This window comes from Opisthorchis viverrini, assembly GCF_000715545.1.
Source record: "Opisthorchis viverrini unplaced genomic scaffold opera_v5_160, whole genome shotgun sequence".
Lineage (NCBI taxonomy): Eukaryota > Metazoa > Platyhelminthes > Trematoda > Opisthorchiida > Opisthorchiidae > Opisthorchis > Opisthorchis viverrini.
Genome location: NW_008751817.1, coordinates 599,121 through 614,302, shown reverse-complemented (window position 1 = coordinate 614,302; position 15,182 = coordinate 599,121). Strand labels below are relative to the sequence as shown.

Sequence of the window (15,182 nt, the reverse complement as noted above, 5' to 3'; positions counted from 1 at the left end):
TCTGCATGTCCATCTTCATCAACGGGTTCAGAAACATGAACACCAATTTTGAAACTAAGGCCCAATCAGCTCTGGTCACGAAATTCATGCGGACGAGCAAGATAGCCTGCTGTTGCTGGTACTCTTGATTCAGTCAGAATTGACCCAAGATTCTACTCAGAACTCAAGATTCGGGACACATTTGTTACTGAACTCCCTGTATCCTATCACCATTTTTCCGTTTTTGGCCCTGCCTCTCGGGTGACACAGGGCCCTGTAAGCCTGAATATGCAGCGTATGTATTGTGTTTGAATGACTAACAAAATCACCGCTTGACTGATCACTTGTCAACAATCGCTCCTGCAGGGTGCATTTGGCAGCGTCTGTGAAATAACTTTAGAGTGGGAATTCTCACTTGATTGGCGTTCACACCGATGGTCTACACCGGCGAGTTCAAATGCCAAACGTTAACGGATAGAAAACACTTGAATGCTAAACTCACCACGTTAACTTTGAATAGATACTTACGGCCATGTCATTTGTAAGCTGACTCCACCCTGGTGACTGAATCCGCTGAATCACTTGTAACCAGGCGATTCACACTCCCTCCCTGAAGCGTTTGGTGGACGTATGACTTGATCCCGCTCTTTGGTAAATTTGGTAGGTGCAGTGTATCGTCTCCATCGATGTATTTTGTACATCCCTGCTGAAGTTTGCGTGTCAGGGTGGTTGAAGCATGTATTACGCGTGTCCGACCACATTATACCACAGAAAATCGCGTCTTCTACTCAACCCTTGCTGTCGAAAGATGTGGAACACAGTCCGTAACGTGATAACACCAAATGAGAGCAACTACTGTCAATCTTGTGGGAAATACTCGCCTTCCCAAGCTACCTTCCGTGTATTTGGTCAGGAGCTTTACAAGACGTGTGACGTAACTGATCCCAGTGATGGCCTTGCCGTCACTCCTTAGCTGAACGGTTTAGCTAGTTTGCCCGTCGTATTCAAGGATTGTGTTAGATGAGCAGATGGCTCGCTCTAAATATGTCTGGTTGAATGGGGCTGGCACCGCGCCGTGAATATTTCCCCGAAGAACCTTTACAATAAGTTCTCAACCTATCCTTTTCGCCCTTTGCTATGACCATTCTCCATGGTTTTCACTAGTCCTTTAGTATCGACGATACCGATGATAAGCGTGTGCGCGTGAAACACCCTCAGGGTGAAAAAAAACTTCAACATAACCATGCTTTCTATATCATAATCTCACAAGGTAGTTATTTCATCGACATCACGAGGGTTTAGCGTTACGTTAGTGGTACGTTTGTCACCTCCCAGTGGACATGTAAGCGTAGTCCACTCTACTAGATCGGCACTCTTCTAATTCTTTGCGGATGTACTGCCTACGCGCAGGGTTTAATTGATGGCGTGTAGCGAATTCCAGCACGCTATGTGCAACGCAAGTGCAGCAACTGGTACGTTCACACTTGCAGATTGAGTTCGTGGTGATATCCTAATCCGTGGATCCATTCACCAAGGTCCAACAGTTGACTGCTTAGTGTGTTCTCATTAAACCCCAACTGACCAACCTGAGTGTCTGGATCTCTGGTTATCACCATCGCACTGCTCGGGGTAACTGGAATGAATAAGTGATAGCACTCAGTTTCAAAAGAGGACCATCAGTGAATAAGGTAGTCATAAGCGGACTAGATTGACTCCAGTCGTAACTGGGTTCTTGCTGTCACTTTCCCGCATCGGCTTATGATAGCTCGTGATGCGTTGACCCTAGAGCAGCAAGCTGGATTACCGCTTGGGAGAGGCCGCGTTGAACACATCTTCGCAGTTCGCCAGCTGCTAGGACAACGGCATGAATATAAGGGATGTACAGTTTTGGTATTCCTGTATTTTCAAAGAGTATTTCATTCGGCTGGCTGGTCTTTTCTTAACGCACTTGCCCAGCATAATGCACCAAAAATGTGATAGTGTAATGTGTACTCAGACTTGTGAAGTGTGAGGGTTTATGAAGGACCTCGTAGAAACTCATCTTTAAGAGATAATGTTGCATACTGATGCCCAGTCCTTCCATTATCAGTTTCGTAGCCAGCTGGTTAATGAACACGAGAGGTTCTTCAGAACTCAGGTGTTCAAATAATTACCCGTGTTCTGGGATATACAGGCGACGTTTTAATCGTCTTTGGACAGAAGAAGGTGCAGGCATTATGAGGTTGACTGACCAGTCATTGCGTCCTTTGTCATGCACTTACCATCTACAAAATTTAAGTCGCGTGAAGGGGATATTCATGGACCTGGGGGTGGAGTTGTGGCGTACATAAATTCATCGGAGGTAGCAAAGCGTGTGAAAGGATGAGAGAGGGGAAGAAGAATGACTAATTTTGTGTATGATTTGTCAGTCTAGATGGTGTATCCATAGACTGTCTGTTAATGAATGACTGCTAACCATGTATCATGTTTACTTCAGTTGGCATGGCAACTGAGCACCGAAAGGTTCCTCAAGTGAATCGCACCTGTAAGGTAGCAGAGCATCGGTGCAGAACAACACTGCCGGTGATAGTTGATGATGGCAATCAAGTACTAGCTGGAATGCGTTAGCGTCTGATCAAAGAAGTGGATCGTGTTTTACGTAGTCATGTGGACAGAATACTTCTCGGTAGCTGAGACTGAAGGAGTGGGTTTTATCTTAGGTTCTACTTGGAGACTCTAGACAACCCCCCAAATTTAACGTAGCAGAACGATCCTTCGGGAGTCGGTGACTGGTTCTTAGTTAACGAACCCATCTCAGCAGTCCAAGATGCCAGACACACCAACCGAAACCTCCGCTAGTGAATAGTATCTTGTCTGAGATTTGTCCGGAGGTATGATTCCGGATTCGTGAGCCGTCAAGATTTAGCCGTCTCCTCTAGGCCGGCCAAACATCCTTTAACCTGGATTCTCCCATCGTTTGTGTGAACCAGCGCGGGAAGGCGTTTGGTAGGACCTCATGGGGTATATAAGTTGAGGATCACCATAGGACACTGAGAGCGTTGTTGGTGTTGGGTGGTATCAACGAATTCTTAACGGGCTAGGAAATGGGTATTTGGTTGTCCATGAGTACTTCAGTCTCGGCAAACATTCAGGACCATCCACTATGGTGGTTCGTGCATGTGCTACACATGCCGAAACGTCGTCTATTGAGGCGAGTGTTGTTTTGTGTGCCTCCTACAGAATGACGCAAACCGCCTGGTGGACAACGTATGACGTGGCAGAAGGGTGTGAAAAATTCCAAATAGTTTGCGTGTTTTTGGAGCGGTACGCCTTCTAAAAGGTCTCCGTGGCCTGCGCTTGGAGGTGTAGGCAACTCAAGATGCTTGAAATAGGCCATTATCAGATCCCATTTCCACCCATTCTTCTGTTTTTAACCGATAATTTTGAATGTAGTCAAACTATGGTTGTAGGTTAGTGAAGCACCATTGTCAACACTGATATTGCTGTCTATGATGATGGTAGTGAAAACTAACCCTGGAGACATTGGTATTCCTTTGACCCTCATTGCACTTGACTAGAAACATTGTAAGTTATGATATCTAGCCAATTTCAATGGCATCCCTGCTTTTGGGCTCCATCCAGACGCACTATAGAGTGGTTGGTGTAGACTAGTACCCAAGTCTCTTCCCGTTTAGTTTTTTCCGATGAGGCATTTAAATGGAAAACAGTGGTTGTGATTCGTTGAGGCTTCATCGTAACATTTATGTTGCTGTCAGTGATGATTGGTATCACCGATTCCAAATATTCGAATTTAGGGCAACCTAGTCTAACGAGAGGGCATTATATAGTGTACAACCACTAAAGATTATACGGCAATATGTGAGTCGTTCGAGTCAACGGTGTACGTCATCCGTGCTCACTAAGGTGACCTCACAGTGTTACTGATGTTGGGTGTATTGTGGGCGTGTATCTAATACCGTATGTACGCCTATGGATAAATTAGACACCTGGATTTCAAACCTGATATGTAGTGACCTCATTTTGGACCTGTTGGGTAGGAGGTTTGAATGGCTGTGGCCAGCTGGACCGTCACTCTAAAATACCAAGAGTGGTTCCTTGTTTCGGTGTAGCCTTCGGGATTCCCTGTCTCCGGTTGTCTTTCCGAGCTTAGTGTCGGCTTTGTTCATCATCTTATGTGTCCTAGAAGCTGTCAGTAAATAAACGTAGAATTTTCCTCGGTATTACAACCGAATTTCATTGCAGCTAACTTACTATCTAAAAAGTAGCTAAAAGCAGGCTTCGTGCCTGTGTGGCCTGGTCATTCTGACTCGAAAATCCTAACAACTTTGGGAGCACCCGAACCACGAAACTCGATTTCGATCCACATCCCTGTGTATTATTAGTCAATAATAATAATAGGATCCGAGAAGTTGGGTTTATCCAGTGGTGGCTGCCTAATTCTGTCCACCGCCCCACTTCCGTTCTTACATTTTGGCACAATTCTTGGGTTTTCAGGTAGCGCGCAAAACACACGCATCGTTCAGCCATTGGGACAATGTATCTGCTGATGTTGACCGCTAATAGAAATTAATTCCCAGAACACTGCAAGAGTTTGGACGCATTGATTGTGAAATAAAACCAGCCAGGTCTAAGCACTGGATCTCGAGCAACACTAAAATTACTCGAAGCTTGGACACCGTCAGGCGTCAAGTGGACTGAATCATCTGCGCGGATCTGGAAGCCTTGTGGATCTAGAAAGCTGGAGAGGTGGAAGATAGAAATATGCGAAAGCTGTCCTAACTGATATGCGTATTAAGCCTTAAAAGGCATATAGTGAGCGTAACAGTGATAAAAATGGCTCTTTCATCTCACAAAATAAAGGTCCGAATAGCCAAGCTGAACACCTTCAACACCACTTCACCTGGTGGTATGCAGTTCAGTCGGATTCCAGACAGCTACGGAGCCCTGGACTGTGAACTTGAAACATCTGATACGCAAAGTCACTTGTCTTTCAAGCTTCTCTGAGGGGCTTGTCTGCTTAATGGATGTAAAATCGTCACTCTTTATTTGTCTAACTTATTTACCTCTACATACTTGAAAGGGGCGCTTTTCTGGTCAACTGGCGCGTACTTATGTCGAGTTCGATCGTTCACTGCGTCTGCTACTAGAAGGAAACATGTTTTATGAGACAGTATACTAACGTGGAACTATCAGAACCTGTTGGCCCCATAAATATGGGTCTACATACGAGCCACTACCCGCCTTCACATGAACTAATGGCGGTGCTATCGTGGCTGAAGCTTAGGACTAAAATTTTGTTGACAATTACAAGCCATTGCATGTCGCCGTCCGCTAATTTTGCTCAGTCATTGCGTCTATCTCCGACGATGAGGAAATCACGTACATGGTTACGTCTCAAGTGTAATACAACGCGTGCCTTTATGTCGGCATCTTCCGGTGACTGGAGACCACAAAAAAACGAGCTATTTAAATCGGTCGTCCGGCATATTACGAAGTCTGAGGCACCCATACTCGGTTGAAGATTCCCATATTATCTTCACCACGGTTCTTAGAAAACCGTAGACACAGCGGAAAACACTGAACGACGAGTTTCGGAAATCTGATAAGGGAATTCCTTTTCCTCGGGTATCGTTTAGCAGGCTGCGGCCGGAATGTTTGACATTAACAAGCTTACGGGTGTCAAGTGAACCTTATAAGTGTCATCACAGTTTCAAGTGACTGGAAAATGATGCTTAATGCGGTAACTACCATGGGGGAGCTTGTCTATTTTGTTGACGACAACTTCTATCAGCGAGGTTTCAATACCATTTCTGAATGAAAGGCTCTGCGACAGCCTTTGGTTGGGCCTCAAGTGCACCAGGACAAAGTGCTGCCATTGCCTGAGAAACTGAGTGTGACAGTCAATGTCAGCAACCATTCTTTCAGTCATGCCATGTTTCTCCTCAAATTTCAGCGGCTACGAGCACAGACTAGCGTTGAAGGGAAGAAAGCCGACTAGAAACAACGCTATTCTCGTTATAGGGTGACCGGTGAAATTTGAAAGAAGGTTGACCGTTGGTAAGTATTATATGAGTCCATTCGGTTCATAAAACAAAGGTAACACGAGGATAGACGGGACCATGCTTGACTCCAAATAAATGCTGAGGAAGTCGGGGCTGGAATTCAGAGCAATGAAAAAAAACGAAGACGAGCAGCATCCGCGCCGTCCTAGAATTACTTCGATGGTCGGTGCTCAAATTGATACAGCCTGAAGCCAGATTGTCAACTTCGCTCTTCTGAACATGACATTGATATTTCGGAGACCCAGGTTTCTTTGCGCGTGTGCCTGTACAGAATTCGATTTGTGGACTCAATTGTCGGAACACCAGATGGACTCGTGCGTCACCTACAGCTCAATGCACAGTTGAATGTAGCTGTTATCGGTTTGTGCGCGACAGATCGACCAGGAGAAAAATGGCTGCCATTGTCACTCGAGCTTAATTGGAGCTCTGGTGCAAGTGGTCTGAGCGGCAGAGAAGCGCGTGAATCCCGACGTTGTGTTTAAGGTGGCTGAACCATCGTTTGCCGAAGTGAGTGCTGTTTTCTATGCCCAATTCAGAGTGGCGTAAACAGAGAAGTGACCAACCCTTGACTTGGCAGAGAAGTATGAAAGAGATCACGAAACGCTTGGGTGCTGTCGGTGATACTCGCCTTCCAGGATGGGGACCGCGTGATCCTCACTGTGTCTGGTTGGAGACACTACAAGATATGGCTGCCAACCGATATCAGTTGCATTCTTGTTGTCAGTTTCTATCCAGATCTCGCCTGAGTGGATGTCTGGAGGTGTAGGCACCCGTCCACCTTTACTCTTTTGTTTACAATAAGGCTTTCAAATAAATCATGGGTGTACGGCAGTGAAGCATCGGTGTTGAACACTGATGTCATGCTGTCGATGATGATTAAGGTGGCAAACTACACATGTTGCGTGATTGGGATGAGCTAAACCGTGTCGCTTATCAGAGCTGAATGGACGTCAGAATGAAAACGAAAAATTGATGCATAAGATTGTCCACGGCTAGGGGTGAACTGAAAGGGTCGTCCTGCGATCCATCTGGCATTAAACAACATTAGATGTTTTTTCTCGTCTTCTCGAAAGTGAAATTGTGCGTTCCGTTTTATTGAGAGCATTTATAATAGCTTTCTCACTCGACACTGTTGCGTTCAACTTCGAATAGACACGGAGTGACATTCAGAAATAATGTGGTGCGTTAAAAACCGCCTAAAAGCGTCACTTAGATACTACCATAAGTGAATAAAGTTCCGACTACAGCATACGTTATTTGTTCGGGTAGTACGCATTGTTGGTCTGGAAATGAGTAACCGCCAAGTCGGTTCCACAGGGGGAAAACGACCCTCCAATAGTTCCGTTTGGAACAGCACATTACAATACTTTAGTGTAGACAAATTAGCTTGAATATCCATGATACCAATCACCTTGAGGACGCTAGTTTTCTTTGGTAGCTCAGAACGGTCGACCACATGTCCATTCCGTTTTCCGCAGAAGAAAGAATAGGATAACCGATGTTTGGACACAACCCTCAATACCTCAGAAGCTATGAACATGTCGAGTCGGAATCAACTGTAGACCGAGAGACCGGCAAGGCGTGCCTTAACAGAAAAAATGAAACTCCGTTTTCGGTCTATTGTCGTTGATAAAAGTGACTCCGAAACTTCGGTCATAACCAATTGTCAAAACCGGCTTTTCATATGAATCAACTCCGATGGGCGCCCAAGTTGCTCAAAACCAGCCAAACCACCTGCGGTTCGACAACTTGCAAACTTATCAACTAACCTCGGCTGACTGCGTCCACAGAGTTTAGTCTTATTGGGCCAAACTGATGAAAACTACTCCAGGTAAAAAAACGTTCCATCGGATTGACGCCTACCACTGCCACTGCGGAATCGAAAGAATGTCACATTCGGACAATTTGTTCCGGTACTGAGAGTTGGCAATGTCGGTGAGATGTCAGTATTATCCGCTGATGCCAATTCCGACAAGAACAATACAGAATGGAGCATGATCACAGATATTACAAAAAGGCCAATACAAAGACAGAACGATTTCAACCAAACTAAGGCCAAAGAAAGAATGAACATTCACTGATAAGGTCATGGATTAATGCTCCGTTCGGAATGAAGTGAAGCACAGGAAATGACAGGATATCACATTGCAGATCGTCTGGTCATGTTACGACAGTTAAGTTGCGCGCGACTGAGTCGGTTATTTTGTTCGATTAGGAATACGTGAAAAAAATAAGACTCTACCATGGAAAACGAGTCGTTCCAGCACCCCATTCTATGTACAAATGAAAAAGAACAGCATACAAGTGTCAGGCGGGAATCAATTCAGTCCGACTAGGTCCTGGACGCTGGGACACAATTGACCTTGAAGATCATTATCGCCTAGCAACAAAACATCCCCGTGGGCATCTTGACTAGGAGCCTCAGTCGGTGCACTTAAATCAATCAGCTGAAAATCGTCAGTTAGATCATCCATCATTTGGACGCGTTCTCCACGCTCGTTTGTTTCTTCTCCAACTTCCAGGTCGTCTTCACCAGTGTTGATAATACCTGTATCATAAGTGAATGCTGTTCGATCCAGATCAACTTCCAGTGGGAAAATTTTCGCCTGTTTCATTACACCGTAGCACTGATCGTGATAAGCAGCCATGGCGTCGATGAAACGTTGCAACTGTTTCACGGTATCTTGCACTGACAGACCAAAGGAGACGATAAACGGGGCTTATTAATGCTATAGGTGAGTCCGTAAAACATCAGGCATCAAAGAAAAAAGTATACATGCGTGGAAACAAAGGATGCTTGGAAAACACGTACTGGAGTTCAAGTTCAAACCGATGTTCCGCAGCTAGGCGTTGCTCACAGATCTAGGAAGCGTAAAAGTGCATTACAATCCATAGCATATAGATGCCTCCGTCAAAAAGTTCACTACCTCTTCTAGCTGCGAATGAATAAAACCTTCAGACGTCACGGAACCGATAGTCCGGAACAACAGAAAACTGGAAAGTTCAAAGAGGCTTGTAAACGACTGAATATGAATATCCCTTCGAATACAGTACGTCCCTCACCTCACCGAACCTAACAAGACGTTAAACGCAATCCTACAATGTTGGGCTTCCCTACATGGATCAACATGTCTCGAAGTGGCGGATTTTTTTGCGCTTAGGATATTCCCATACGGTGAACATGCAGGAGAATGAGTCTAGACGGCTAAGAAACCGCGTTTTTTCACAGACTGAAGATGGCTCACCTTTACACTGACCTACTTGGTTTCAGGCCGATGTACGGCAGTGAAGCATCGGTGTTGAACACTGATGTCATGCTGTCGATGATGATGATGCAGGCCGATGTCACATCAGTTTGTCGGTCACCTAGCATCAACAGCACGTGTGCTTACGAGAGAGAAATAACTGAGTTTCGTTCAACCGAGGTTTTGGGTGCGGAGATACAACAGACCCAAGCAGATATCCACCGAAGGTTACGTTGATTTCTGCTCTTTTGGTCAAAGTCTATAGGTGTATTGCATTGCAAGTCAATGGGAACAATGTGCTGGGGAGCCTAATCAAGTTATGCATTTACCACTTTTGGCCTTTAGCATAGGAAATACTACCGATAGGGGCATACATTTGGTGAAAAAAAGGTTCGGTTGACGGAGTTGACAGAATACACAGGAAATCCTGGAAGCACCTTTGAATTTTCTCAGTGATGTGAATTCAGGGCAGGAAAAGTCGAGAATATTGAAAACACTTAATGGTAATGGCGTTGACGATTCTAGCATTCATCTGGGCGAAGCCCGAATACAGTCTCCAACGAAATTCTAGGCTATCAGGTTAAAATAAAAATGGAAAACACGCTGACACGGACGTGAGCTCGAAAACAACGAACCAACATTTACTCTATAACATCCAGCTAGGTTTCCGTATATAAATGTCCCTGCTTCGTAACATCAGAAATAAACAAATATTTTCCTGTACCTTGACTCCCATTGTACAAAGTGGACTTCATCTAGCCATACTGAACTGGCATGGACAACCGGACGCAGTTCTACAGAATCCTTGCTGAGGCAACATTTATCACCCAGATTCTTCCCTATAGATCTTCATATTTGGGAAACTCTAGTGCATACTATTGAACATTCATACCGAGCAGTGATTCCACGCCAATCTGTACGGTGTTGGGTGGTACTTTTCTACAAAATAGACAAAGCAACGGACGAACCGCTGCCAGCTCGACTCACTGTTTGCACCATGTTATCTTTCTAGGCTAGAGATTCAAACTTGCTAACGTCAACCCCATCGTAAATCCCACTCATTCAGGTCTCACATTGGATGCGAAGATAATTACCGGTGTTCATTTGCTACATGAAATAGGTTTGTACGCCTTTTGTTCAAATAAGTAGCCGGTACTTCAGATGGCCTCACAGATTGGATGACTAGAACGGGTAACACGGTTTCAACAGCAATGCACGTCCTCGCTGCGGTTTCGGGTTGTGGCAGTACCACCAAGAAGGCTGAGAATAAAAATAACGATATGCATTAAAGCTTATAAGCTTATACCACTTTGCAAACCAATCCTGGCCGGTTCCTTCAATTTTCTGTTAAGTTTTCACATTTAGGGTAACGGCGCCGAAGGCATCGTAGCCCTCATGCTATCTGGACAGCGACTGTCGAGACGGATATAGTCTACTAAAATGTTGGGCTCCAGAGCATAGTACGCCAATGACTACAAAGCACAATTATTTTAGGCGAAAATGGAAAAAATCAGGTCACACAAGTCTCCAGTTCGTTACTCGAGTGCCAGTCAACACTAAATCACGCTATATGAACCACGTAACTGAAGAATGAGTAACGCTTTATGCTGTACAGGCGTTAAGTGGCCAAAATCCTGAACAGCTGCTCATGATCGAGTGCGATAGTTTTCAGCTATTAAAGAGAGACCGTAGGTTTGAATTTTCGGAAATTCGTGAAATGCATGCCACCGATGATTTCCAAGAAGGCCGGAACAACTGCATAGTTGTTCCGGCATCTCGGCTTTTCAGGGTAGGTTGACCTCACTTCCAGGATAGGAATCCTCTTTTCTAAGTGCACAGTAGGCACTATTCGTTGTCAAAGACACAGGTTCCGCACATTATGTGATACTCAAAACAGGGGAAACCACCTCAAACTTCCTGTAAAACACGTCAATCCTAGAATAGAGTTTCGTATCCTGTATCTAGCAGCCGGAGTTACAGTGCTCCGCAGTTGTCTACTTCCCCAACATTTGCTGAGTCACTTGTCTTTTTTTTTCAAAGCTACATCAATCATTCACTCTATACAGTTGAGCATTCGAAAGCCTTAAATTAGGTGGAGCTAGCAATCAAGGCGATTGTGTGTCAGGTATGATATCCTATGAAACAAAGATCCGTCTTTTTCTGTTATCGTAACCTTACCAAATGATGATTTAAGGACAAATGAAGGGGCAATCATACAACAGATGCGATGGATCAACCAGTTCGGTGTAAGCGGAAATCAGAAGGAATGTCGAAGTAACAACAGATGGTTTGAAAGGATTTAAAAGTGAGAGAGCTAGCCATCGAGGGTATTTCTATGCGGATACTATCGGCTACGGTTGTGCCATGACATTTACTGACCAATGAATACTATCGTCTTTAGGGGACAGTCACCCGCAAGACAGATCGGTTGTACCGGATTTATACTTAATTGCCAGAAAATGTGCTGGTATCTTTTGGTCGTTTCACGCAACTAGGCGAGCAGACATTCGCCAAACAGAAAGTCCTCTGGGAGCGAAACACTCGAACTAACTGGAGCTAGCTATGCGTGACTAGGCTGTCCCGAACCACCGTGATCCTGAGCAAGATTGAAGGACTGAAGTGATGCCCCCTGTTGGTGAATTGTTTCATCAGAAAAGCAACTGTCGCATACTACCCATCACCAATAGTTGTAAACCGAGCATATGCCATACGGCGGTCCTAGATGCCACGGTCTTCCGCATCAGTGACCAAGAAGATAATAGGCAAATGAATCAACACAATTGTCTGTTCATACGTAATGATTCAGGTGCATCCAGCCTACACTGCATGTTCGCCTTGCATGGTAGATGTCCGAAGTTGAAACCCCAGCACGACCGTCATCATCGCACGGCTACTGATGTGCACCAATACCAGGTAAACAAGAGTCCAGTCCTCCTCCCTCTTTGGCGTGGGTAAAATAGAACATCTGCGTCGAGAAGGGATGGCTGCTCAAACAAAAGTGATGTGAACGCGGACTCTACAAATCCTAAGACCACCCATGACTAAAAATCAACCACAAGCAGCAGATTTTCATGTAGGCGAGAAATAAACGGGAGACTATGCATGGAAGACAATCAATGGCAGGCAAGCATGTCATCGAGCGTGGGAGCAGTCTACGTCAAAAAGTGTCTCAAATCCTGTCCTGTCTCGTGGTCCCCATCCAAAGAGACGATACTAACGCAACTGAGTTTGCTGTTTACAGGTTTCATACTTTACAACTTCGCACGAACAAACCAGCTTTTACTTTCCGCGTGGCTGTGCGGAGAGGGATTTTCGGATAAATCGATCCACTGGCATATGGAGCACGTGACTGAGGTAGTGCAAACAACGGAGTACTCTCAGACTATTTGCCGTGGGTACGAGTTACCAATTCCAGAAACCATTACTGATCCGATATTTCCACCATACTTGCGCGATGCTCCGAAGATACTGAAAGTTCTACAGGTTATATTGACTGGGTTTGATCCGTACAACAGTAAGGACGGCAATAGAGTATAGTAAATCTGATTATTGGTAGATTCTGATGCTATTTGCATGCCATAGGTACTGCATGTTGCCAAACGCCGCTCTAGCCTCCCCTCGTCCGCAGTATGCAGATTTGTCTACCACTTCGATCAGCTCATCCTGTTTGCTACCACTCAGCTTTGTAACAGCTGTTCACTTTATGTAGCTGTGAAGCGCATACCAAACAGTGTGGCAGGATTACTTAATAGTGTTGCATCTGGATGTGGTCAGGCTGATGAAGACAGTGACACGGTTTCAGAGTGTCGGACAGTAAAATTGTGGTCCACGTGTCCTCTTGATTTTCACGGATCTTTCAACTTATGTTCAATCGAGTTGCGAACTACCAAACCAAAGAGCACCGTAGATACCACAGCTAACAGACTGAAGCCACCAGTGTTCGCGTACGCCTTTTTAAACACTGGGATGATGGTTCAGACGTCCCATCTTGCACCCTTTTTCTCCCAAAATGTACCAAGATAGTTTGTCAGGTTAGTTTACCAGAGCTCCTCAGCTACATATGAAGAGAGGTGAGTACAATCCATTCAGATCTGGTGTCTTTTTTTCATTTCTTCCTTTGATAGACAATCACGTTCCGAGAGTTCATAACCTGGTCTTTCTCAGAAAAATGAAGCCTCACTACGTTTGTACGGAAATGCCGGTAACCTGGGAAAAATTCCTTATTGCCTATAGCAGACAATAACACGAATATAGACCCAGACCGATTTGGAATGCGATTAGGTGCAGGACGGAAGTGCGTTGTCCCAGCCTTGAAAAACGACGTTTTAACCAATGTTGTCCACCGCAGAATTATTGCAGCCGAATAACTAGGTCGCACGCCATTACTATTATACCTGATATCTCAACTAGTTCCGGGCGGCGACTCCGAAAATCCCAGTGTTAATTGCTGTACATTTTGAGTTCGTAATGAAGATGCTTTTGATCCACAAATTACTGTGAACTGTGATAAAGCAGCGCATACTTTACCGATAGCAGATAAGCTAATATCGAATCGGTGTCACAAGCACCAAGGCTAGTCGGCTGTGGTATAATTTCAGGAAAAAATGACGTATCTGGTTTGTGGCTCAAACTCATTTGAGTTTCTAAAAGGAACGAGTGAAGGTTTTTCAATCGTCTTAATTATGAGAAACTGCAATCGATTCTTCCGGTCGGATCAAAAACTAACACAGAAACACGATCTACCAAACTGTAGCCCGAAGGGATTCTATGCGCTGGGACAGATGAGATTTAACGACGATATGTTCCGTCCTACTGCCTGAGAAACAAAAAAAGAACCGGAATGTGGGACGGCTGCAATTATGGGCAACTGAAACAGAGAATTACAACAGATAACTGGCCAAGTACCACATAAGTATTACCACTTACCATGCTTATTATCCAATAATTCTAACTTCACCAGGACATCGCTGCGCATCTTCGCAAAGCGGGTGCGAGCATCTTGGCGACACCGTAGTATCAACCGGTACTCGTAATTACCAGTTTCCACACGGTAAAGTGGTTCATGGACGAGTGCAAAACTGTATTCTTCATCATCCATTTCTTTAACTTTCAAGCAATAAGACTGGGTACCCATTGAACAGAAGGCAAAAAGCAAATGTTGGTAAACAATTGAGTAAAGCGGAAACTAGATGATCTGTTTCATTATGCAAAATGTTCGAAATATCACGAGCACATTTTGCCCGCTCACCACAACGGTCACGGATTCTCTTACCGGCACTAAGTGCGCTGGGTAAAACAAGAAGCTGATCAATGAATACAGTACACTCCTTCATAGGAAATCTTCCTCCAAAGAACATCACAAAGGGAGCGGTTTTATGTGATTTTTTTCAGATTGTGAATAATACACTCCATATGCGAAACACTCAGAGCCCCTCCGGATCTACGTCCTCAGTGTTTACACTCCGAAAGAACCAGGAAACACCTGATGTGCCCGAAGTAGCACCCAGGAAGACCAAAAAATTACCGCAACAGTTACAGTTTCGTTTATGACGCTAACCTCTTTTACTTTCTGGATCAAGCATGATTACGCCAATTTGGTTCCTTTGAAGTAAGCCAACACCACGCAGGTGGTCACTAGTTTGTGAGTGGATACGCCGCGCATCAGGATGGTCGGCGAGACTACTTAGCCCGGTTCTTAAAACACTGAAGGGGATGATCGCAACGAGAGACTATTATTCAGAGTCAAGTTACTTTCCCTTTACTTGTACACAATTGCCAAACTGCAAACACTAGACAGAGATATCATCCATGTCCTGACATTCAACAAACCTTAACTAAACAAGGGAGTCGACAGCATTTACCGACTCATCCATTGCACGCTAGTGACCCCCCCCCC

General features: G+C 44.8%; 1 protein-coding gene across 1 annotated transcript in view; it reads right to left on the bottom strand.

The window, feature by feature from the left end:
* Positions 1-8,027: 8,027 nt before the first annotated feature.
* T265_07174 (hypothetical protein) overlaps positions 8,028-15,182 on the bottom strand; it is a gene marked incomplete at both ends in the record, with an annotated part of 15,047 nt that continues 7,892 nt past the window's right edge. Inside the window, 2 exons of the mRNA XM_009172625.1 lie at positions 8,028-8,730; positions 14,213-14,408. Coding sequence (XP_009170889.1) covers positions 8,360-8,730; positions 14,213-14,408 — 567 coding nt within the window. The remainder of the gene's footprint in view (positions 8,731-14,212; positions 14,409-15,182) is intronic.